The 24,425-nt window shown below is 44.1% G+C and overlaps 1 protein-coding gene across 1 annotated transcript; it reads left to right on the forward strand.

Annotated features, from left to right (window-relative positions):
- Positions 1-470: 470 nt before the first annotated feature.
- Positions 471-22,861, forward strand: IDH2 (isocitrate dehydrogenase (NADP(+)) 2, mitochondrial). The gene is made up of 11 exons (XM_027851834.1): positions 471-604; positions 12,701-12,792; positions 14,766-14,931; positions 17,380-17,540; positions 17,637-17,780; positions 18,344-18,480; positions 18,719-18,870; positions 20,323-20,435; positions 20,708-20,805; positions 21,358-21,450; positions 22,393-22,861. The coding sequence occupies exons 1-11, from the start codon at positions 481-483 to the stop codon at positions 22,478-22,480; spliced, it is 1,368 nt and encodes a 455-aa protein (XP_027707635.1). The 5' UTR covers positions 471-480; the 3' UTR covers positions 22,481-22,861.
- The last annotated feature ends 1,564 nt before the right edge of the window (positions 22,862-24,425 follow it).

A 24,425-nucleotide genomic window follows, 5' to 3' on the forward strand; every position in this document is an offset into this window, starting at 1 on the left:
CACTTGCTTTGTTTTCCAGCTAATGCCTTAGAAATGAAATCACTTCCAAGAACACCGTGAGTGAGGTGGGGCAGCGAGTCTTGTGAGAAGGACTGCGCGGGGGTCTGGCCCCGGAGGCAGGGGAAGGGGTCGGCCCTAGGCAGGCGGATCCTAGCTGGCTGCGGGGCAGGCGGGCGGGGGGCCTCTGCCGCGCCTCCTCCGGCCCCCAGAGCCGAGGCCCGACCGCAACCCTGCGCAAACATTTACAATGCGAGTCTGAGCTCTCCACTGTCACGGAAGCGCGGGCTCCCCGCGCGCCCCAGCCAGGCTCCGCCCCCGGCCCCCGAGCCCGCTGCCCAATAGGTAGCCGAGGCCGTGCGTGTCCCTCCTCCCTCCCACCTCTGCTGCCGGCCGGGGGCGCCCCCAGCCCGGCTCCAGCCTGCGAGGCCCCCCCCCCCCCTTGCCCTTGCCCCGTGCTCCGCTCCGTCTGTGTGCTCCGGGATGGCGGGTTACCTGCACGTCGTGCGCTCCCTCGGCAGAACCTCCGCCTCGGTCCTGGGCAGAACCCCGGGGGCCTTGGCCCCGGCAGCCCTGAGCCTGCAGGGAGGGCAGCCACGCCGCAACTGTGAGTGGCCCAGCCGGCGTTCCTGGACCCGGGGCCACATAGGGCCCAGGGCTGGGTCGCAGCCGGGCTAACCCAACTCGGGGACGCGGCGGCTTCCAAAGGGAGGGTCTGCGGGTCTTAGAGCGCACCACGTTGAAGCGTGGGGAGAGCAGTGTTGGGTGCACATAGCACCCAGCTCGAGAGGGGTGAGGGGCGAGTGTGGCTGGTCCGAGAGCCAGCGGCAGTGAACTTGGCCTGCTGAGGGATGTCAGACAAGGTGGGGTGGGGGTGGGGGGTCCGGGACACAAAGGGATCGCAACGCTTTGCGGAGTTCGGCTTTCAACTCCACCATGCTCTCTACTCCTCACCCCCCCCTTCCTCCTCTCGTTCTCTGTAACCTTGCTTTAAAACGTAGGGGTGGGAACTTGAAGGGCAGCAGCAACTGGTGGCCCTGGTTCAGGCTCTTAGTGCCAGGGTCACTCTTGCTCTTCCCCCCACCCCACGTCACCCCACCCCTTTCTCCACTACATCTGCGTTTGGGGGTTCCTTTAAGCGAGGACCTTAGTCCTCAAGGAGACTGACACGCAGGCGGTGTGGTGAGGTGGAGGGGTTCTGTTATTTGAGTTAGGACCTGGGTTTGAATGCTGGCTTTGCCAGTTCTTACTTTGGAGTTCTCTGACAAGTCACAAATCTTTCTGGGTCTGTTTTCTCATCTGTAAAACGAGGTGGTTGGGCTAGATGACCCCTAAGGCTCAAAATTATGATCCAGTGGCCTCCCACCTGGGGTGCATGAATGATTATGCTTACTGTGCCTCCCCGGTTTAAACTGTGGGTGCCTGAGCTCCGCAGGGAAGGTAGTGCCCCACTTACGCTGGGGAAAGGACTGGGATCTGGTGAACAAGAAGTCAGGCGGCAAGCAGCTGCTGTTTGATCCCTAGCAGACAAGCAGCACCCCAGGACCCCATCAGCAGCTGGGAGGATGAGGGGACAGTCTCAGCTGCTACACAGACAAAGGCTGACTGAGAGCTGTGTTGTCTGCCTGTTTCCTCAATTCAGTTTGCAGACCTCTCTCTTCCCCTAGGAGAGCAGATTTTAGGCCCACGTCAGCTGTTTCTGGGCCCTTTTAGTAGATGGCTACAGGAAGGTGGGGTGGTTTTTTCTTTTCTTTTGTTTAAAAATTGTAGTATACAAAACTGGTATTTATTTAAGACTGACAGATAACTTTTCTGTCCTTAGCTTTCATTTTCTCTTCTTCTCCTGACAGCCAACCATCCCTTTTTCTTTTACTGAGACATTTTGCTTTAACTGCCTTACGCAGTACTTTCCTCCTTCACCGATCCTCTCTTTTTCTTCTGCTATTCCCTCTTCCCTCCCCCTTCACACACACACACACACACACACACACACACACACACACACAGCCCTCAAAGAATGTCACCCTACTATTAGAAATGTATTTGAATGTGTCATAGGAGACCGTCAGTCTGTCCTACAGGCTACTTTCTTGGAAATCACTCTCATAGTCCCAAAAGAATTCTTATCTAGGTAGTCAGAAGTAAGGACAAGAAAGAGGGAAGAGCAGACCCTCTTGAAGAAAAATAGTAGATTTCTTTTTACCGTCTCTGCCCCCCTCCACCAGAAAAGGAGACTGGGAAAGTCATTGGAACCAAATCTAAATTTCTCTAGCACTCTCCTAGGTTCCAGTAGTGGAAATGGTAAAAGGAACAGGTGGGGCTCTCTGGCCTCCATGTTAAGGAAACCCATGACCTTGACTTAGCCATTGACTACTGGACTGTGTGCCAGAATGGGCAAGGGAAATGGGTTGAGTCTTACCTAGAGAAAAGAGGTAATATTTAACTGGGCGACCCAACAGCTGACCAAAACTCCTGGTACTTTGGGGGCAGGGTGTACCAGCCCCTAGAATATAGAGGACAAAAGAACATTCATACTTAAGGACTTTTCTGACACAGTATGGTCAGGTTTGCAATTCCAAACTGACCACTTCACATGTCCTAAATTCCTCCTTTTCTCAAACAAAAAGTGTCCTGTGGCACCATCTTCAGTAAAGTCCAGTGGAAGTAGGAGAATTCCAAGATTATGCTTTCTTAAAGTATGAAGAAAATCTCATGCCCCAAAGCCTCATATTCCAAACCCTAAATATAAGCTGCCAGAGTATAAGCTGCCAAAAGCACCCCACTACTCATTAAACCTACTTTCTGTTGGTTCTAGGAAGAAACAGAAAATTCTCTGGATTTTAAAAATCTTCACAACCTGGCTTTTCTACCTTTCCATTCCTCTTACACTTCTGCCTCCCTCCTACTCTGTGATCCAGTGACACTGGCCTTCTGGCTGCTCTTCACACAAGGCACATCTTCTTTCTCCATGGCTGCCCCCTGAAGCCTGGTATGCTCTTCTTACTCATCTCTGCTTCCTGACTCGTAGTTGGTTTGCATGTTTTCACCCCCATTAGAAGGTGAACTCCTTGATAGTAAGAACTGTGTTTTTGCCTTTTTTGGGGGGCATCCAAAGGGTGCCTTTGGGGTTCCAAAGACACAAATGACAGTGTCTGACCTCAAGGAGTTTACATTCTACCAGGGTATCTTGGGGTTTATTCCAAGGCTTTGAGTTAGATGAGAAAATAACTATCATCTATAAATATATTTCTCATTGCCAATATCAAGAGACAGAATATTGGTGACCCAGCATTTTATGCTTTCCCAAGTGTTTGGGACACGTGTTTGTTTACAAAAGAAGTTACATCAGACTTGGAGTGAAGGTAGCCTGGTAGCAGAACATCATTTTCAGCAGACATCTGTTTCATTTTGGCTAAAGGCTAAAGGATTCAAGCAGTCATCTTCTTCTTCTTCTTTTTTTTTTTTTGGGCAAGGCAATTAGGGGTAACTGACTTGCCCAGGGTCACATAGCTAGTGAGTATCATGTGTGTGAGGTCACATTTGAACTCAGGTCCTCCTGACTCCAGGGCTGGTGCTCTATCCATTTTACCACCTAGCGCCCCCATCTTTCTTCTCAACGTGACTTTATTATTTATTTGATTAAAACAGCCCCATCTCTTTGCTGCATGATCATAGCATTGCTTCTTTCTAGTACTACACAAAATAAATCTTGGATATGTATATAGCCCAGAACTACCGCTTGAGGCTTTTCTGCTAATCTGTAAAGGAGGGGAATCGTTCAGCTTAAACTTAGACACATAGAACTGTCTCCAGCAGGGCTTCTTATTTTCTCACCCTGCCCCCTACTCTTCAGGGTCTCTCCAGCTTCCAGGCTTCTCCGATCACAGTGGTGATGTGGCTTAAGGAGAGCTGCTCGGATGAACTCAGATGGGATAGGCAACAAATCCCCTTTTGTTCTGTGAAGTTTGGATTCAGTCAAAGGGCCGCACTTGAGGACCTAAAGGGCCACATGTGGTCTCAAGTCCACAAGTTCCCCACCCCTGGCACGTTTATGGCCCACCCTTCACCCCAGTTCTGAGCTTATTTCCCTTCTGGATTACATCCAACAGATAAGGATAACTGTTGCTTCACCAGTGTGCTTGGTGTGATCACACTCTGTGAACAGGAAATTTCAGGGGACAAACACTCTCAGAGTAGGGACAGTTCATTCATTTCTTCATCAAACATATTTTTAAAAATACATTTTCATTGATGTTTTTTCTTTTTCTAGCATCTAAATTTCCCCGTGTATCCCTCTTTCCTCCCAGAAAGCCATTCTGTTTAACAATTTTTCGAGGAAAAAAAAAAGAGGGACAACAAAATCAATTAATATATTGAAAAAAAAATCTGAAAGTATGTATAATGTTCCATACTTGTATATCTCCTGCCTCTGAAAAGGTATGGGAAGTATATAGCTTCTCCTATTTTTTCTTGGGGCCATGTCACCAAACATTTAATAGGAGCCTGCTATGCTCCAGGCAACATGTTCACTAGGTGCTCGGGGTACAAAGACACAAGCAAAACTGTCCCTGCCTTTGAAGTGTTTACTCCATTCTTTTGGGGGGTAGGGTGGGAATATACGTAGAAAAGTAAATCTAGATAGACTACAAAGTAGATACAAAATAAACCAGCTACCAGGAAAATTTTTAAAGCCTCTTGTAGAAGGTGACACTTAATTTGAGGCTTGAAGGGAGCTAAGGACGTTAAATGGTGAATGTAGGGAGGGAGCCAATTACAGATACTGGGAATAACAGAGATGGGAGATGGAATTCCATATATAGAGAACAGCTGGGAGAACAATCTGGCTGGAGCCTAATGTGCTTGAAGGAAAGTAACGTACGAAATTAAACTAAGCCGAAATCATGTTGGGAAGGAGTTAAATGCCCCAAATGGGTTGGTAGCCGGGACAGTGGGTAGAATGCTAGACTGGAAGGCAGGAAGACCCGAGTTCACGTCTGGCTTCTGCCGCTTCTAGCTGTGTGAGCCTGGGCAAGTCTGTCTCCCTCAGTTTCCTCTCCTATAAGATGGGGGTAATGATCGCATCTACCTCCTAGGGTTATTGTGAGGATAAAATGAGATGTTTGTGAAGCACTTTGCAAACGTTAAAAGTACTATATAGATGCTGGCTATTTTATCCTCAGTTTATATTTTATCCTAGAAGCAAGAGAGCCCTATCAAGGCTGCCTTTTGCTTTGTCTTCCCCTTTCTCCTCCTCCTACTCTTCCAAAAATCCCAATTCAATAGCATAATCTACCACACACTTAATTTTATTCAAGCCTCTCATTTTTTCTAGTACTCTTTATTGTTTTCAAAAGTGATAAGTATATAATGAATGTTAGATAATGGGACTTACCGAGCTTTTGGAGAAGGGCAGTGACATAGACTTTTTGCTTTAGGAATATTAATATAGCAGCTGTATGGAGGATAGACTGGAGAGGGGAAAGGATAGAGGCAGAGAGAATAACATACAGTCTTTACCTATCTTCATTGTAGATACCTTTGTGTATAGATTCCATCTTGGGTAGGAAGTGAAGTACTTCCTTTTAGAGGCCTGGAATTGAGTTCATTCATTTTGAACTCATTCATTCACTCATTTTCTTCTTTAAAATTTTTAACTGATACCTTTGTTTTTATGTCACCCACATTTCTAAATATTTTCTTCCTTTTCCCCTTTTCCCTTGTGTCACATGTTCTATACATCAGAAAAAGTCTGACATTATATATAGTGTGCCACATCTATGGTCCCCCACTTCTGCAAAGGAGGGGGAAGCAACATATTTTTTTCATGTAGCTTTTTTGGGGCCAACCTTAGTCCTTATAATTTTCTGAATTCAGTTTTTATTGTTTTCCTGTGGTTCACATTGGAGTCATGGCCTATGTTATTTCTGTGGTTCTGCTCTATTTCACATTGCATCAGTTCAAATGCTTCCCTCTTTGTTTCTCTGTATTCACATAATAATATTCCATTACAGTAATGCACTATGATTTAAAAAAAAATATTTATTTTTAGTTTTTAACATTTACTTTTATAAGATTTTGAGTTCCAAAATTTTCCCCTCTCTCCCCTCTCTTCTCCCCAAGACAACATGCATTCTGATATAGGCTATACATGTACAATCATATTAAACATATTTCTACATTTCTCTTGTTGTGCAAGAAGAATCAGAATAAAAGGGAAAAAACCATGAGAAAGAAAAAAAAGAGAAAATAGTGTGCGTCTATCTGCTTTCAAACTACATAGTTCTTTCTCTAGAGGTGGATAGCATTTTCCATCATGAGTCTTTTGGAATTGTCTGAGATCATTGTATTGCTGAGAAGAGCAAAGTCTATCAAAGTTGGTCATCCTGCAATGTTGCTATTACTGTGTACAATGTTCTCTTGGTTCTTCTCACTTCACTCTGCATCAGTTCATGTAGGTCTTTCCAGTCTTTTTCTGAAATCTGCGTGCTCCTCATTTCTTCTCGCACAATAGTATTCCATTATATTCATATACTGTGCCGGCTGCGCCGTGCACTCTCCTCCTAACAGGAGCAGGCTACCAGTCTTCAGAGCCCACCCAGATAAACATAGAGATGAGCCGATCAGGAGGTGCAAACACTCGAACTTTACTCAGAGACCATCACAGCAAGGCCAAGCAGGAAAGCAAGAGCAGGAGCAAGAGAGCGCTCCGATCCCTACCCCCCCCTTATATACCTTCCTAGCCCCTCCTCCTCAGCCCGCCTACTAGTGATTGGTTGTAGGATCAGATACCGGAAGGGGATGTCTGGGGTTAGCACTGCACCAAGGGAGAGGACGTGACAAAGGAAGCTAGTTCTCTGCCGTCTCACTCCCACGTGGCACAGCCCCCTGCCTCGGGAGCACAAGCTCTGGTTACTTCCTAATATCCTGTCCCTGCCCCATCTTGCCACAACCCCCACGTGGCACGTAGCCAACATCAGACAATCCCTCACACCTGCCCCATTTTGCCACAACCCCCACGTGGCACGTAGCCAACATCAGACAATCCCTCACAATATACCACAACTTGTTCAGCCATTCCCCAATTACTGGGCATCCCCTTAATTTCCAATTCTTTGCCCCCACAAAAAGAGCTGCTATAAATATTTTTATACATGTAGGTCCTTTTCCCTTTTTTGTGATCTCTTTGGGATACAGACCTAGTAGTGGTATAGCTGGATCAAAGGTTATACACAGTTTGGTTGCCCTTTGGCATAGTTCCAAATTACTCTCCAGAATGGTTGGATCAGTTCACAACTCTACCAGCAATGCATTAGTGTTCCAATTTTCCCACATCTCCAACATTTATCATTTTCCTTTTTTGTCATATTAGTCAATCGGATAAGTATGAAGTGGGACCTCAGAGTTGTTTTAATTATGCACCATGACTTTCAAAAATTATTTATGAAGCATTTACCTAAAAGTATGTTCTTTGAGAAACTAACTACTCTCGGGTCCTGTCTTTCCCTTCCCTAACATTCCTAGACCAAAGTTCCTATGTGCTTCTCCTGTTTTATATCAGTTCTTGACCCTTTATTCAAATATGTACATGTTGGAATGGTCACTCAGCACTGGTGTAGGGGTACAATATGATTGTATTAATTCCTTCCTTCCTCCCAGCCTGACTGTCTTTTTCTCCTGGTCCAGCTGTAGGGGCTCTGTTCTTAGCCCCCCTTGTAGGTGGTGTGGCAGAATCTATTTGCCTCAGGTGAGCTGAGCCAGTACCTACTTCCTGTTCAGCTTGCTTTCACTGTGAATCTCTGACTCAGGAATAAAAATAGATTTTGGAAACCTTAGGTTTCATTGGGTGCTTAGAACCTTGGGCAATATTTAAAAAAAAAAATTCCTAGCTGGCTGGATCCAGTATTGGTTGTCTTCTTCCAAGTTCTTTCTCACTTAGGTAATTTTATCCTAAACACTTTCCAAGAAGATAACAGGACTTATGCAGTACTATGTCTAGAGATCATTACACATCTATAACCTTGTGTTTAGAATCTCCTAGGGAGCTCAGACTGCCTTCTTCACATCCTCAATTTCCTCTCGTTTGTTTCTTTTTTCAATTTTTAACATTTTATTTAAAGTTTTGAGTTCCAAATTCTCTCTCTCCCTCTCTTCTGTTCCCGAGATAGTAAGCAGTCAGATATAAGTTATACATGTGCAATTTATGTAAAACATTTCCATATTAATCATTTTATACAAGAAGACTCAAAAGAAAAAGAAATGAAAAGTAAAAAATAGCATGCTTCAGTCTGTATTCAATCAATATCAGTTCTTTCTCTGGAGGCGGATAGTGTGTTTCATTATTAGTCCTTTGGGACTCTCATTTGTTTCTGGTAAATCCCCATGAGGTTAGAGGGCAAATATTTTTTCCCATTTCACAGATTGGGCAACTGAAGCATGAAGGCAAAGCCTTTGGGGTCATCTGGATAACCTTTTGCCATGGACCCGAATGCATGTCAAACTAAATGTAAACTTAGGCTTAGGTGTGTAGACTCTTGTGGTCATGTGAACTCTGGCATACCAGGAAGGATAGGTCATTAGGCCACTGTTGTGGGTGCCAGTCCTGTGGGTCTCAGGCGCCCTCTTGCCTGCAAGACAAAGAACTCTGCAGTGCACTTAGCCATAACAATTATTGTGACTAGCGCCCACAGTTGATGAATGACTGGAGCGTAGCCAGAATCTAAAACCTCTAAGTCATGTCCCAGAGTGACCCTCAACAGTATAGGGTTTTTAAAGTTGTAGCTGATTTTTTCTTTTGTTTGGGGTTGTTTTTGATTGGTTGCTGTCAAATTAACTCATAAGAGAACTTGTGAAAAATGAAAGAGCAATAGAGAGGCTGAAACCTGGGTGCCAGTCTTGGCTGTGACACTGACTAGCTGTGTGACCTTGGGCAAGTCGATGTACCATTCTGGGCCTCTCTTTTCTCATCTGTTAAATAAGAGGTTGGAACTAGGTGATCTCTAAGGATTTTTCCAGCGTTAGCATTCTATAATTACCAAAGAAAGAGGAAAAGGTCTTATTTGTACAAAAAGTATTTATAGTGGCTCTTTTTGTATTCACAAAGGATTAGATTCCAAGGGGGTGCCCATCAGTTGGGGAATGCCTGAATAAATTATGGTATATGAATGGAATGGAAGGCTATTATAATGCTCTTAAGAAAAGAAGAAAGAGACTATTTCAGAGAAACCTGAGAAGACTGGTATGAACTGATGCAGAGTGAAGTGAGGAGAAGCAGGAGGGCAGTTTTTATTATTACAACAACATTGTAAAAACAAATAATTTTGAGAGGATTAAGAATTCTGGTCTGTGCAATGATTAACCATGATTTCAAAGGCCAGATGACAAAGAATGCTGCCCACCTCCTGGCAGAGACACGATAGCCTATAGAATGAGATACACATGTTTGGACATGGCCAGTATGGGAATTTATTTTGCTTCACTATATTTATTTATTATAATGATTACATGATTCTATTTACGTGACCTCTAGCATCTTTAAAACCTTTTGTGTAGTTCCTGAGCTATATCCATATAAACTTGACATCAAGAAGGATTAGGAAAAAGGATAGCTCTAGTCCAGGGAATGTGTCATGGACCCCTTTGGCAGTCTGGTGAAGCCTATGGACCCCTTTTCAGAATAATGTTTTTAAAACGCATAAAATAAAATACATAACATTACAAAGGAAATTAATTATTTTGTGTTTTAAGTCATTTAGTTGTGTCTGACTCTTCATGACCCCGTGGACTATAGCACACCGATGCCATGCGTGGGGTTTTCTTGGCAGAGATACTAGAGTGGTTTGCCATTTCCTTTTCCAATGGATTACAGAAAACAGAAGTTAAGTGTCTTTCCCCAGGTCATGGGGAAAGTGTCTGAGGCTGGATTTGAACTCAGGTCTTCTTGACTCCAGGCCCAGTGCTCTCTATCCACTGAACCACCTAGCTACCTCAGTAAATTGTATTTCAAATGACTTTGAAATACAGTTATAAAAAAAAAAAATTAAGTTCAAGGACCCTAGTTAAGAGCTTCTGCTCTGTTTAGAGTGTCATAACGTCAGTGACATTAAGTGTCATTTTCAGATGTTGGGTAGAACAACAGGGCTGGATAGTCTGAAGAAAGATCCTCAAAGTCATTCTTCAGTCTTTTAATTCTTAACAAAGGACCGAAATATGTATAGAGTGTTTTACCTTTTGTTTCGAACAATAAGGGCTCACATTTATGTCGTGTTTTAAGGTTTACAAAGTTCTTTCCACGTGACAACATTGAAAGATAAGTGATGTGAGGTGGCTGTTGCTGTCATTTTTAAATAGATAAGAAAACCAAGACCCAGAGATGTTTAGTGACTTGCCCAAAGTCATGCAGCTGGTAACTGACAGAAAGAGGCCTGAGTCTCCCTGCTCTTCCCACCACACCACACTGTCATCTTCATTTCCTCCCCAGGCAGTAGTTGTCAGTAGTAATCTCATATTATTTGAATTAAGTTTTTTATTATTTACATATAGTATCATATATAGTTTATTATTATATGAGTAAAATAATAATAAATTATTACTACTATTACAGTTTGTTTGGTCAAGCTTATAACTTAACATCCCTTAGTTTTTTCCTTTGATGAGCCTTCTTAAACTGTTTACACCTGTCCCTTGCTAAGAGGGCACTTGCTCTACCAAATTTCTCTTTAATAATTTATACCTATTAGTATATTTAAAGTATAAATTTAGTAATTTATACCTATTTTTCAGTCAGTGGTCTACTTTTTAAAAATGTTTTTATAAATTTTCTTTTTATCATGAACTTAAACATTAATATACATGAACATTTCAATATACAAAGAACAGAAAAGGATTGCATATGAAATAGCTGTTATGTGTGATTTTTTAAAAGAGCATATAATAATTTTTTAAAAGTATGTATATGTACATGTAAGTTTAAAAAAAGAGGATGTTATTAAATTTAACATGGTAGTAAGAAAATTGTCTTGCTCATCTGTGTCTTTTTCTGAACTGCTTTCTGCTCCCTGCTGTGTATGGGGGTGTTTTGTTTTGTTTTGTTTTGTTTTCCCATGGACTACTTTCAATAATCACAGGCATATGCTTCCTTATAAGAGGCCTGCTTCCTGCTGAGTGCTTCTCTCCCAGGGCCCAGATTCCCCCAGTCTCTTTCAGAATGCTGTCTAGATTCTCTGGGAACTTGCTTCCCCTCTTCTGGTATGATTACCTCCTTGGTCAGACTGTTGTCTGTATTACCCCAAGACAGCCTTTATGGAACGGATTTTGTAGTATGTTGAGTGATTGGTTTACTTCCTCTCTCCATGGCAGGCCAGCCGCCTGATTGTCCTGCTGTTTTTTTCTGTATAGGTTCCTATCTTGTAGGTATTGGCTAGCCTGATCCTAATTAATAGAGGTTGAGCCATGTCATACCTCTACATGTTGTGACCTCAGTATAGTCAATAATTCTCACTGAGCCCAGAGGTATTTATGACATTATAAACTGCTTGGCAGAACACTGGGGAAAATGTCTCTATCTTCGAGAAACTCCATTTTTAGTCAAAAAGCCCCTGTTCAAAGAGTTTCCTTTGTAAAGAGTTGGGATGAGAAGTATGTGTGAATGTGTGTGTGTGTGTGTGTGTGTGTGTGTGTGTGTGTGTGAGATTGAGAGAGAGAGAGAGAGAAGAGAAAGGGGCACACACTTGAAGGGGAAGAGAAGGGAATAAACATTTATATTATGTGCCAGGCACTGTGCTAAGTACTTTTACAGAATATTTTCTCAATGTGATCCTCATAACAAGGTAGGTGCTATTATTATCCCCATTTTATAGTTGAAGAAACTGAGGCAAACAGAGGTTCAGTATCTTGCCCAGAGTCACACAGATAGTAAATATCTGAGTCTGGATTTGAACTCAGGTCTTCCTGGACTCTGAGAGCTCTGTCTACTCCACCACCAGCTGCCTTTTGAGAAGCAATGTTGTGTTTTGGAAAGAGTACTAGATTTAGAGTCAGGATATATGGGGTGGAAATTTAAGTTCCGAGACTGTGTAACCATAGACAAGTCACTGTCTTTGAGCCTCAGCTGTAAAATGAGGATGAAAAGGGAACATGGGATGGTGGTTAGGGAGCCAGCATTTAAAGTCAGGAAGACTTGGGGCAGCTAGGTGGCATGATGGCTACTCTAGCCCTGGAGTCAGGAAGACCTCAGTTCAAATCCAACCTCAGACACTTACTAGCTGTGTGACCCTGGGCAAGTCACTTAACACTGATTGCCTCTAAAAACAAAACAAAAAATAAAATAAAGTCAGGAAGGCTTATATTCTGATCCTGCCTCTGGCATCTTCTAGAATCACTTAACCTCCCTGCCCCCAACGACTCTCTAAGACTAGAAATGCAGAGCATTTGCTGATCTATATTGGAGAAGGTGTTTCCTCCCCAGGAATTCCATGCACAGATCATGAAATCACAAATCTGGACCAAAATAGATCACTTGGGCTCACAGCTGCTTCCTCGCAGGGTGACTGCCAAGAAGGTGTTTTGTCCACCTTCGGGGTTCTGAGGATCGTTTTCTGGAAGACAGAGGGCGGTTGGGGGATTGGAGGATTGAAGCGGGTCTCGGTTTGCTCCCCAGTGCATTTGATTGTGTGTGTGTGTGTGTGTGTGTGTGATGGGATTCTAGATGCAGACAAACGGATCAAGGTGGACAAGCCTGTGGTGGAGATGGATGGAGATGAGATGACTCGCATCATCTGGCAGTTCATCAAAGAAAAGGTAGCTCTTCTTCCTGTGTCTTTGCCTTCAGAGGGATTAGCCTCAGGAACGTGGGCCTAGAGGCTGCTCCATCCCAACGCCTTCTCCATTTTGTGTTTGTAGAACTCACATCCATAGTCCTGGAGGACAGATCATCTATCCTTCCTGTTTCTAGACAGTGGTACTTTAGCACTGTATCTTAGACCTAGTTGGAATTAAAAAACAACAACAACAATCATAATAGCTAACATTTTTATAGTATTTACTGTGTGCCAGGTACTTTGCTAAATGCTTTACAAAAATGATCTTATTTGGTCCTCACAACAACCCTGGGAGGTAGGTGCTGTTATGATCCCCATTTTACAGATGAGGAAACTGAGGCATACAGAAGGTAAGTGACTTGCCCCAGTCATACAGCTAGAAAGTATCTGAGGCTGGATTGGAAGTTAAGTCTTCTGACTCCAGTCCTAGGGCTCTATCCACTGGGCCACCTAACGGGCCTCGTAATAATAAAGTTCCTTTTTTTTTTTTTTTTTTTCCAAGTGAGGCAGTTGCAGTTCAGTGACTTGCCCACAGTCACACAGCTAGGAAGCATTATGTGTCTGAGGCTGTATTTGAACTCAGGTCCTCCTGACTCCAGGGCCGGTGCTCTCTCCACCTAGCTGCCCCTATAATAAAATTCTTAAGCCATGATTTTGTTGATGTGAGCTCTCCTTCTGCCAGTGCACATCACAGTTGTCCTCCTCTGGTGCAGTGCATGGTCTTCATGAGTTGCTGTGGCCAGAAAATCTCACATAGCCCAGTAGCTGACCTAATGAAGAGTCTCTCTGAACCTCAGTGAGTCTGGTTCTTAAATGACACCCACCTAGTTCATTACTGGGCCCATACTTCACGCTGTTAGGAGCGGTCAGCCTCTGTATCCTCCCCTCTGCCCCACAGTGGCTTTCTGGAAGTCATGATGAAGCACTTGAGCTTTTCTTGGAGTTTGTAGGAGCTGCACCATGTTGCTCGGGGCACAAAGTCTGCTCATGGTCTAGAGCTAAAAGGGCCTTCAGGGCATCTAGTCTGACCCCTTCATTTTACAAATGAAGAAAGAAACTGAGGCCGCAGGGAGTTAAATGATTTGTCCAAGTCGTTAGCATTCAAGGTAGGCTTTGAACTCAGGTCCTCTGACCCCAGAGCCAGTGGTGTTTCGTCTCTACCACATTGATGCCCAATTTGGTAAATGGGCCACAGCTGCAGTGAATTCCCATATCACATATAAAGTTAGCAATGAATAGCCACAGTGCTGACCATCCAGATACCCTGTTCTTTCCACTTCTAACTGGCTTCCATTATGGTACTTCCTTTGAGTGGGTACTTTTTTTGTTCTCTACTCCAAGTGTGGATGCTAACAAAAATAATTATTAATATATTTTGTTTTTATTTCATCTTCATTTTCAAATACATCCTTCCCCTTTCTGAAAAGTTTTGTTCTGAAAAGGTTACACCAACCAAAGGAGAGCATCCTCTATGTGTTTCCTCATGAGTTTGGCTTTGTTGGACCAAGCTGGTTCTCCACCCCTCATTTCCTGAGGTTTTAAGGATCATTCTGAATGTGTCAGATTATCAAACTATTGTTTAGATTTATTTTTTCTTTTTAAAATTTTTATTTATGTATTTTGTTTTTATATCGCTTTCATTCCTGGTTAGCTATCCTTCCTTCCTCTCTCACTCAGAGAGCCATCCCTTGTAAAAGAATTTAACAAAAAAAGAATGGGAAAAAGCAAACAACAACAAAAGTAATCAACACATTAGTGGAATCTGACAGCATATATGAGGTGTTCTGTGTCCCAGATGCTTACTTCTGTATGCACAACCTGAATGCACGTTCTATCCATCCCTTGTCCTTATCTTCCCTGATAGTTAATATTCCTTATGATAATTTTCTCTTTGAGTCTCTGTTTACTGAGCTCTCTTGACTGAATCGACGACTTTGTCTCTTTCTTTCCTAGCTCATCCTACCTCATGTGGATGTACAGCTCAAATACTTTGACCTAGGGCTCCCACACCGTGACCAGACAGATGATCAGGTCACCATTGACTCGGCACTAGCCACTCAGAAATATAGTGTGGCAGTCAAGTGTGCCACCATCACTCCAGATGAAGCCCGTGTGGAAGGTATGTGGGTTTCACGTGTGTGTGTGTGAATGGGAGCACTGATTCCAACTGATATGGGGCCTGTGTTGACATGGTGGTGAAGCAGCGTCAGACCAAGGTTTTAATCCTGATTCTGTGACTTATTAGTTGTGTGATCTTTGATAAGCTGTTTTGTTTCCCTTGTCCTCAGTTTTCTCATATGTGAAATAATAATAATACTATCTGCCAGTATGATGAGTGTAAGTATCCAATTTATTCATTCAATAAGCATTTTATTAAAAATGCCTACGGTGTGCTATATGTCGTGTTAGGTGCTATATATGCAAAGGCAAAAAAGAAACAGTTAAGGGAATTCTTGAAGGGAGACCATTTTTACACAAAAAAGTAAATATAGCCTGTACATACAATGGGAGAACTGGCCTGTGACTTCTCAGTGCTTGGGGCATGCTTAGAATTCAGATTTACATGATTTAACACCTGGAGCTTCAATGGCTAATATGCCCATTACATATACAGAATAAAACCCAGTGATTTCCAGGGGAGAGAGGAGGAAACTAGCCCAGTACTGAGGGGATCAAGATAGTTGTCTTCTGAGAGGTGGTATTTGAGGTGAGCTTTGAAAGAAGCTAAGATTTCTACTAGGAGGAGGTGAGAAGAGAGTAAGTACCAAGGTTAGGGGATGGCTAAGGCAAAGACATGGAGCTGGGAACAACAAGCAGTTCAGTTTGGCTGAAAAGACATGGAATGTCCAAAGGAGGATAGTGTACAACAGAGCTGGGCTGTGGAAGGCTTTAAAAGCCAAAGAGTAGAGCCTTTTGTCCTAGAGGGGATGGGGGGCTGGAGCTTGGGCAAAGGAATGGCCTGGCCAGATCTGTGCATTAGGAAGATGATGGATGTCTCAAGTGCTTTGAAAACGGTGAAGTGCTATGTAATGGGAGGCAATGGCAGAGGGGGTTGGTGGTGGTGGATGTGGATGGAGCAGCAGCGTTTCACCAGGCCAACCATCACATCAAAGTGAGAAGTCATTTCATCTTTCTGGGAATTCATTAAGAAAAATACAATTTTGCTGCTGGCAAGGACCTTTGTAGAATATGGAGTCCAACCCTTTCATTTTACAGGTGAGGAAACTGATGCTCAGAAAGGTTAAATGACTTGCTTACAACAATCAGTTAGGTGGTAAAGCTGGTACTAGAAATGCAGGCTTCTGAATTCCCATTCAGCATGCATTTCATCATACCATCATATCATGTTGTTTATACTTAGGAGTAGTGATAATAACTAATAGTAATCATAATAGTATGGCACAACCTTCTTTTATCCAGCCACTTGCTCTGTCTCTGGAGTTTTCTGGTGTTTCATTGTGCTTACTTATGGTGACCTTTTTCCCCTAACTTTGTGGATTGATCTTGTATGTATTCTGTTGATGTTGTTGTCTCTTCTTCTATTAGAGGATATATATTATATTAGATAGAGAGAGAGGATATATTATATTATGTTATTATTATATTATAGGAATATAAGCTCCTTGAGAGTAGGCATTGTTTCATTTTTGTCTTTGTATCCCCTGTGCAATCATGTTTAACTCTTCATAACCCCATGGACTATACTATCCACTGGGTTTTCTTGGCAAAGATACTGGAGCAGTTTGCTGTTTCCTTCTCCAGTGGATTAAGGCAAACCAATGTTAAGGGACTGGCCCAGGGTCATACAACTAGTAAGTGTCTGAGGCTGCATTTGAACTCAAGTCTTCTTGACTCCAGGCCCAGTGCTCTATCCATTGAACCACTTAGCTGCCTCCTTTGTATCCCATAATGCCTCATAAAAGAATAGGTGCTTAATAAATGCTGATTGATTGATTGAGTCTCTGTCTAGACTAATAGTATGTATGTAAGAGCGATATTTTAGTGTTCTTGGTAAACATTTTATTTGTTTCTTGTTGAATTAAGAGAACCAATAAGGCAACAGTTTTGACTGCCATGTGCCCATGTGCCCATGATCATGCCCCTCAGGCCTTATGGATGTTTTCTAGAGTTCTATAAAATGCTACATTTCTATAAATAGAAGAATTTCAGAAAGTTTGCCTCTTCCACCCCCTCAAAGTTGTTGTATATATACTCCACCCTTGATGTGACTTCATTTGTTCCCCACCCACCTAATTCATTGCCTTAATATCTCTACCCACTTATTTTTTCCATACCCTTCTACTCAAGATAGAATTATCCCTTCCTTGTCTGTGATTCCAGAAAGTTGCATGGTGATTGGAAAGACCCTTGACATTAGGGTCAGGGGATCTGGTCTTTGAATCTCAGCCCTAAATTTATAATCCTATCCTCTATTACACAAAACCACTTCAGGCCTTCCTGTTAGTTAGGTTTGGCCAAACTGGTTTTGGCCGGAAAGTGTTGGGTAGAATGAGTTGGCATATCATGGCTGCAATCTCCCAGCTGTTTATTTTGGCTTTTTCTACAGAATTCAAGCTAAAGAAGATGTGGAAAAGCCCCAATGGAACTATAAGGAACATTTTAGGGGGAACAGTATTCAGGGAACCTATCATCTGCAAGAACGTCCCCCGCCTTGTCCCTGGTTGGACAAAACCCATCACGATTGGCAGGCATGCACATGGTGATCAGGTGAATATACAGGGGAAAGTAAAAGTTGGATCAGCCTCATAGGGGGTTGTCTCTTCTTGATGCCCAGATAACTCAGTTATGTTTTTCCTTCTCTAGTACAAGGCCACTGACTTTGTTGCAGAAAAGGCGGGCACTTTCAAGATGGTGTTTACTCCAAAAGATGGCAGTGGTGCAAAGGAATGGGAAGTCTACAACTTCCCTGGTGGAGGTGTGGGCATGGGCATGTACAACACTGATGAGGTAAGAGTCACTTCTCAAGATGAACACTGCCCCTCCTCACTTCACTTTACTGTCTTTTGGTCCCTGGTTGCCTCCTTCCTTCCATTTTATAGATGAGGAAATTGAGGCCTAGAGAGATCAAGTTGCCTGCTCAGGGTCATTCAGATGCATCAGATGCAGGATTTGAATCAAGGTTCTCTGATTCCAGAGCACCTGCTTTTCCCACTGAACCATGAACCATATTGCCTCCCCAGTCGGATTTGGGGGTTGACATTTCTTGACCAAAGACAGAGAGAGACTTTGAATACGTGGAATACAGAAATGCATTCTTCCTTGAGTAAACCCGACCTGGGAAGTAAGGATTTTCTTTCTGTCAAAGTCCAGGGTAGAGTAGGGATGGGTGGGGTTGTCACCTGGTAACATAAGATAAATCACCGTTCCCAGACATCCAGAATCTAAGTGTCCAATCATGAATACAAATTGCTTTGGGCCTGCAGGATGAAAGGGGAATTCCTAGCATAGTCCAGTTCTGAACAATGCCTGCCAAGAAGCCCCTGCTAAAGGCCTGATCTTTGTTCTTGCAGTCTATCTCAGGTTTTGCACATAGCTGCTTTCAGTATGCCATCCAGAAGAAGTGGCCCCTCTACATGAGCACCAAGAACACCATCTTAAAGGCTTATGATGGTCGCTTCAAAGACATCTTCCAGGAAATCTTTGCCAGGTAATGTGTCTCTCTGAGGTGTCTTCCGTGTTCTTTTTTATCTATCCCTTTTATTAGCCCCTTTGTAAATGAGGGTTGAGCTCTCCCATTCTAGTTTTCTCTGGCTTAGAGGCTCTTTAATGGCCACAGCATCAGGCTAGGGCCCCATTTTACTTGCTTTCCCCTCTTTAGACTCAGCCCCAGATTTGCTGGTTTCATCCTACTTCCACTCCCCATGACAAACATTCTGCCTCCACAGGCACTACAAGACAGATTTTGACAAGAACAAGATTTGGTATGAACACCGACTCATTGATGACATGGTAGCCCAAGTACTCAAGTCTTCAGGTGGTTTTGTCTGGGCCTGCAAGAATTATGATGGCGACGTGCAATCTGATATACTAGCCCAGGGTATGTTGAAGATGATGTTTCAAAATAGGACTTCTCCTAGAGCTATGTGGCTGTGATTGGACGGCTCTGTTGGTGGGACTTCAGCTTGGGAGTTGAGGAAATGTTATGCCAAGCATAATTAGTATTTAAACCCCTCTACAAGCTAGCTCCCATTTACCTGTCTGTGCTGACTTCTTACTACTCCCCTTTATCCCTCTTACATTCCAGGCAGACTGACATGTTAACTCAGGGCTCCATCTGCCATCTCTATGCCTTCCTACAGATTGCTCTTCCCCAACCCCTGCACCTCCGTCCTCCCATTCCTGGATTGTAGTCCCATTTCTTTCTCACCTCTGCCTCTTAAAATCCTCAGCTTCCTTCTAGTTCACATGCCATTTTCTAAGGCAAGGGCTCTTATCCTGAATGATGTTTTCAAATGCATAAAGATAAATAGGATGACAAAGGAAACCAATTATATGAAAATGTAGTTATCAAAATATTTAAAAAAGAAAGGTCATGGATACCAGGTTAAGAACCTCTGTTCTATGGAAAGCATTTCCTGATCTCTCCCTGTCTCCCAATCATTAGTATTTTCTTCTCTTCTCAAATTACCTTTTATTTACTTTTCTCTGTTCACATAGAAGGTAAACTCTTTGAGGGCAAACTTTGTTTCATTTTTCTTAATATCTCCAGGCCCTGGCACAGGCTTTTAATAGTTGCTTAATATTTGTTCAGTTGAATTGAATATATAGGAAGGAGAGGAATCTCAATTTGGCCAAATTTAGCACTGTATAGTATTCTAAAAAGGCAAATTGGAATGTAGCAAATAATTTTCTAGCCATTTGTGATAGTGTTCGGCCTAGGTCGTATTTGTTTCTCTTCTTCTTGAGGTTGCTTCATGAGGCTATGCTCAATCCTCTAAGCTCTGCCTCTGGTAATTGCTGAACAGCCTTGGACAGGCTGAAATACTAGTTGGGGATTGATGGTCAGGATTGATGGAATCATTGTGGGTAGGAAGGAAGGAAGGAGGGGCATGGGGTGTGAGTCTCCATCTCACATTCTGAAGGTGGTACCTTTTCATCCTATTGTAAAAAGTGGGGAGAAAGTTGTAGGGTAAGCATGCTGAATGAGGGGGCATTTTCATATACTGTTATTACTGGATACTAACAGCACAAGAAGTGCCATGTGGTCAGTCTGATAGGGCCCTCAATTTAATTCAGGTAACACTGATTAGGCACCTAGTCTGTGCAAAGGATTGTAAGGCACCTGGGGAGATCTCTTGCAAAGTTTAGATGAGATCCTGGTCTCTGGCCTTGAGGAGCTTATGCTGTGGTCAGGTGTGGGGGCTGGCTTGTGTTGTGGGCACAATGACAGTTACACCAGAGAATCTGAGCTCTGCCGTCGATTGTCAGTGGGACCAGGAGGGAAGAATGGAAGGTAGTGCTGACAAAAGCTCTTCACTCCTCTCTGTAGGCTTTGGTTCCCTTGGCCTAATGACTTCAGTGCTGGTCTGCCCGGATGGGAAGACCATTGAGGCGGAGGCCGCTCATGGAACTGTCACCCGCCATTACCGAGAGCACCAGAAGGTGAGTGGGGTAACCTGACCCCTCAGGGAGTTATGTTGGAATGCCTCCCTTCCCCCAAAGGATTCTGTGCAGCTACAGACACCACCAGGGACCCAGAGCCAGATGTATCGTATCCACACAACAGGGTTTAGCCATGACCTATGCCTGTACAGTGTGGGTGCCATGACCTCCAACCTTTTGGCCAGGGCTGTTTGTCTAATCTGTCTTTCAGGGATTTTTTTTGGAGGGGTGGGTTCCTCCATCCTTTACTCTCACATCTCCTCTCTTTCCAGGGCCGACCCACTAGCACCAATCCCATTGCCAGCATCTTTGCCTGGACAAGAGGCTTAGAGCACCGAGGAAAGCTGGATGGTAACCAGGACTTGATCAGGTAAGCATGGGGCAATGAGAGAAGGGGGAACACATGTACTGAGCCTAGCTCCCACTTTGCCTTTCAGTCTCCCTGGTTGGTGCCCCACTTGTGGCCCCACTGAGCTAATATCATGTTTAACTACCTGATTTACTGGCAGCTTATGGAGAGCCTCCCTCAGTTACTGGATTTTCTTGGTGGAATAGTTGTGTATGTGCTTCAGTAGCTTTCAAGGTCCCATGGGTCTGGGATAGGGTTCTTCTGGATCGGGAGCCCATAGGACTCCATTATGATGCCCCTGGACCAGAGAATCCCCTGAAATTCTGAGGAAACAGCCCATGTGGTACGCAAGAGGCAAGGCAAATAAATTACTCTTTTGTATTTGCCTTAGTTAGGGTCGGGTAACGTGGTTGCAGGACTGCTTCTAGCACTAGAAAAGCATAGTAGTCAGAAGGTTTATGTGGACCTGACCCCTTAATCCAGGGATCCTGATCAGGAGGCTAGCAGGGGATGGAGAGACAGGTCCTTGGCTCCAGATCAGCTGGGGACCTAACCCCAAATGACCTTCCCCAGATTTGCACAGACTCTGGAGAAGGTGTGTGTCGAAACGGTGGAGAGTGGAGCTATGACCAAGGACCTCGCCGGCTGTATCCATGGGCTAAGCAAGTGAGTGGCCTCTGTTGGTATGGAGTCTGGGCGTTCTTTCAGGGAAGGTGAGGATGAAGGGAGGAGAGAGACAGGGAAGAAAGAGAGGGGAGAAAGAGGGAAAAGGAGAGAGATGTACACAGAGATAAACACACAAGCCTCTTATTGCTAGAGAGGGGCCATGTGGCTTGAGGGTAAAGAAGAGATGGTCACTTCCTTTGTCCTAGTCTTCTTCCTAGGGCTTAACTGCTGTTAAATCCTCCAGAGAAGGGTGCCAAGACCCTGTGAGGAGGGTTGATTGGAGGCCTTTCTGGTTGGGCTGTTTTTTTTTTTTAATCCCAAAATCCTTGCTACAACTCAGGCCTTTAAATGACTGCCCAGGGCCTCATATTGAAAAATTACATTTGCAGCCAGAAGCTTTCTCTACTTGAACCTGGGTGGTCACATTCTTGCCAGCTTCTTCCTCTGAGCCTGGGCAAGCCTGTCTTGGGAACAAGAAGGCTGCTCTTCAGGATCCAAAGAACTGTTTGCCATCCAGACAGTGAAGGGTTGGAGGAGGGAACTGGGGGGTGTATGGGGTTCATCTGACTCCCTGGAACCATGAGAAAAGTAGCATGTTCACAAAACACAGGGAGGTGTGATGAAAGTCATGCTTTGAATCCTACTTTTTTACAAATGTATGCGGTACATGCCAGAAAAACTTTCTCCATTACCGTCAGTATTTATTCAGTGATGAACCGCAGGTGTCATGGCAAAGTTCTAAGTGTCTGGTGGATGGAGGTGGGAGGACAATGCATGCAGTTTTTTACGTCCTTCTTAGACTGCACGCTCGGTCCTGGCTTCTTCCCTCATTGGTAGCTGGTCCTCCTCTCTGTTGATTACACCTCTTCCAACTAGGCTTTCAGGGGTCTGGGTGAGGCAGGTGCTCCTCCCAGGGGCTCACTATCTCTGTTCTGCTTGCAGTGTGAAGCTGAATGAGCACTATATAAATACCGAAGACTTCCTGGACACAATCAAGAAGAACTTAGACAAAGCTCTGGGCCAGAAATAGGTGGGGAGCAGCTCTGGCTGCGGGTTAGGAGGTGGGAGTAGAGCGTGAGGTGGGCAGGTATAACGCCTTTCCTGTTCTCCTCTTCTTTAACCTCCCTCCTCCCCCCTACCTACCCCCCCCAACATCTCCCTCAGCATGGAAGGATCCATAACCCTTTCACTTGGAAATATGGAACAGGAAATAGGTGCTGGGGATATTTTTTATAAGCTGGTGGGGTGGGGGGTTTTTAAAAGATTTTTTTTTTCCTAAAGGGTGTGTGAGGTATGAGTTTCGAGGCATGTTTTGCCTCAGCCAAAGTTGATGTTTCACATACTGTAATTTATATATCGTCCTCTGAACACACTGTGCCATATTTAGCCACTAAACTCTCTTTACAAAGCTGCCTGTCTGCTGTGTTTGTATTTTAGCGGGGTAGGGCGTATGAGCAATTTCAAGGGACTCATTTCTCATCAGTCTCTTGGAATAAACTTAGGAGTGGTGGAAGGGGCCAGACGGATGAACAACACCATAAGCCCCATGAGCAGGCCAGTTCAACACTTAGGAACTTAGGTCACTTAGGAACAGACTGGAACCCCGCAGGACTGGGTGGCTTGAAAGCAGCTCGACTTCCATATCTTCCATCAGTGGGTGGCATTTAAATGAAAAGTCCCAGACGCTGCAGTTATTTCTCTTCCCTCCATATCAAGGGAAGCTGATACAGGTCACCCACCCAACAGTCATTAAGATGAGTAAAAGAACAGTGATCTCCCCACTTCTCTTTGATGACCTTATTTTTGTAATCTGTATTCCTTCTATTCCTTATCAAGTCCGTTTCCTTGCTTATGCCATGTGAATTTGATATTTACCCTCAGAATATCTCTAGAACAGGGGTTCTTAGCCTTTAATCTTCTATTGTATCTTGGACCCCTTTGGTGGGATGTATGGGGTGTTCAGGCAGGACTGGGAGCTTTGGTGTCACAGCTTGCCAGAGCCCTTTGGTGGATGTCCGCCTGTCACCCAGCTCTCACCTGGGGCTCCCAAGAGGCTGGAGCACGCACAGTGACCACACTCTGGTAAACCGTCTTGGCAGACGGGCTAAACCAGGTTGAGGGTAACCAACAGGCATCAAGTCTGTCAGTGAGTTAAGGGGACGTCTACCCCGCACATGAATGGGCAGATGAGAACAGTCTGTTCCAGTAGCCGTGAAGGCAGCTGAAGCCGGTGCTGTGGAGTGCTTAGAGCTGGGTTGAGCATTAGAGACACTAAGGTCATCTGCTGCATCCTGGGACATTGCCAGTTGTCTTGACTTTTGTCTTGCATCCTGCCACTGGACTTTGATGACCCAGGAAGAGAGAGTGAGGCTGCTGACTGCACAGCTCTGCCTTACTTAAATCCAAGTCACAAAAAAGTCAAGACATCACCTGTGATATCATCGATCCTCTTTAAAACTGAAGGATGGAACAACAAACCCCTTTGGCAGTACACTGAAGCCTATAGACTGGACTCCTTCTCAGAGTAATGATTTTTAAAAAAATTTTAACTGGGGAAAAAGTTAAATTTTAGGTAGCAAAAGGAAAAAAAAAGATTTTTTTCCCTACCCAAGTTCATAAAATTTATCTGCAGATCCCTTATGGGACCATGAACCCAAGGTGAAGAACCCTACCCTAGATCATTAGTTCTCTCCCTCCCCCCAGTACTGAACAAACAAAACTGTGGATAGAGACTCATCTTCCTGAGTTCAAATCCAGCCTTAGATACTTACTGGGTGACCCCGGGCAAGGCACTTCACTCTGCCTCATTTGTACAATGAGCTGGGTTCCAAATTCTCTCCCTTCCTCCCACCCTCATTGAGAAGGCAAGCAACTCAATACAGGTTATACATGCGTAGTCATGCAAAACACTTCCATAGTAGTCATGTTGTGAAAAACTATATTTCCCTTCATCCTATCCCACCCCCTTTATTCTA

Source organism: Vombatus ursinus, unplaced genomic scaffold, assembly GCF_900497805.2.
Source record: "Vombatus ursinus unplaced genomic scaffold, bare-nosed wombat genome assembly UNPS02009205.1, whole genome shotgun sequence".
Taxonomy (NCBI): Eukaryota; Metazoa; Chordata; class Mammalia; order Diprotodontia; family Vombatidae; genus Vombatus; species Vombatus ursinus.